The 1,151-nt window shown below is 60.9% G+C and overlaps 1 protein-coding gene across 1 annotated transcript in view; it reads left to right on the forward strand.

The window, feature by feature from the left end:
- The window catches only part of GLI1 (GLI family zinc finger 1), a 29,089-nt gene that overhangs the window by 19,456 nt on the left and 8,482 nt on the right, over positions 1–1,151 (forward strand). The window contains exon 3 of the mRNA XM_035897172.1: positions 238–339. Within this exon, the coding sequence (XP_035753065.1) occupies positions 238–339 (102 nt within the window). The remainder of the gene's footprint in view (positions 1–237; positions 340–1,151) is intronic.

The raw sequence follows: 1,151 nt of genomic DNA on the forward strand, positions 1-1,151 counted from the left end.
CAAGCTTTCAAAGGGGCAACTCATGCGGAAGAATTGCTGCCCCCCTCATCCCCCCCTCGTGCTCCAGACGCAACCCAGCACTTTCCCAGTGGGGTGAGGGGCTCCCGCTCCCCCAGACCCCTTCTTTGGGGCAATTGCCTTGGTCTCTCAAAGGGGGAGGCTGAGGGGGCAGGAGGTCCTGTTCCCAACGCCATCCACACATGCCTCTCCTCACCCTGTGGTTGTTTCTCCTTCCAGAGCCTCTGTCCTTTATGTAAGCTCTGGAGGAGGGGGGGACGACCTGGATGCAGAGGCCAAGGGCACAGCCGTGGTTCGAGATCTGACCACGGGCAGGGCCAGGTAGAGTGGCAGGTGGAAATGAGACCCAGGCTCAGGGCAGGAACCTGCAGGCAGGGATGCGATAGTGGGCTGGGCTGAGCCCTGGGGGCAGGGGTGGGATGTGTGGCTGGGACAAGGCAGGGTTTTGACCTGCAGGCAGGGTGGGGATCCATGGGCAAGGCAAAGGCTGGGTGGGACCTGCAGATGCTGGAAGGGCCCAGGAGGAGGGCAGAGCAGGGTGCCGGCTCAGGTCCTTTGACCAAAAACCATCTGTGCTTTAGTTTCACATTTTGGCAGTTAGGGCTTGCAGTTTTTATCTCTCTGTGTGTGCTTGAGTGTGGATGTTTGGGTGGGTGCCTGGGTGCACGTGTGTGTATTTTGTTCCCCCTGCAACAGACGCTGCAGTGGGCTTGGGACTCTTGCTGGGACAGGACCCCCTTAGCGCAGCACCAAGCATGAGGACACCTTGTTAAGTCGGTATTTGGGGATGCTTGTGGTGGGTGACAACAGGGTGCCCTGCACCGTGTCACTGCTTGCGCCGAGCTATCGGAGGTGGCCTTGAACTGGGCAAGGGTCTGATCTGTACTGCGGTCCTCGGTGTCTTAACTCCCCCGTGCTGGTGCCACAAGGGGCCTGGGGGCCTGCCAGGCACTGGGGGCATGGGGACTTGCTTTGGAGGGGGTGGCAGATGGCCTCCGTGTTTGGCCAGGTGGCTGTGGTGACACAGAGCTGCCGTGGCTTGTCCCCCCTGCCCCCACCCAGCCAGCCAGAGGCGTGCAGTTTTCCGCATGGTTTCTATCTCTGCAATGTCAGAAAGGGGGGATTGGGGGGGG

Source organism: Egretta garzetta, unplaced genomic scaffold, assembly GCF_000687185.1.
Source record: "Egretta garzetta isolate BGI_Z169 unplaced genomic scaffold, ASM68718v1 scaffold157, whole genome shotgun sequence".
NCBI lineage: Eukaryota > Metazoa > Chordata > Aves > Pelecaniformes > Ardeidae > Egretta > Egretta garzetta.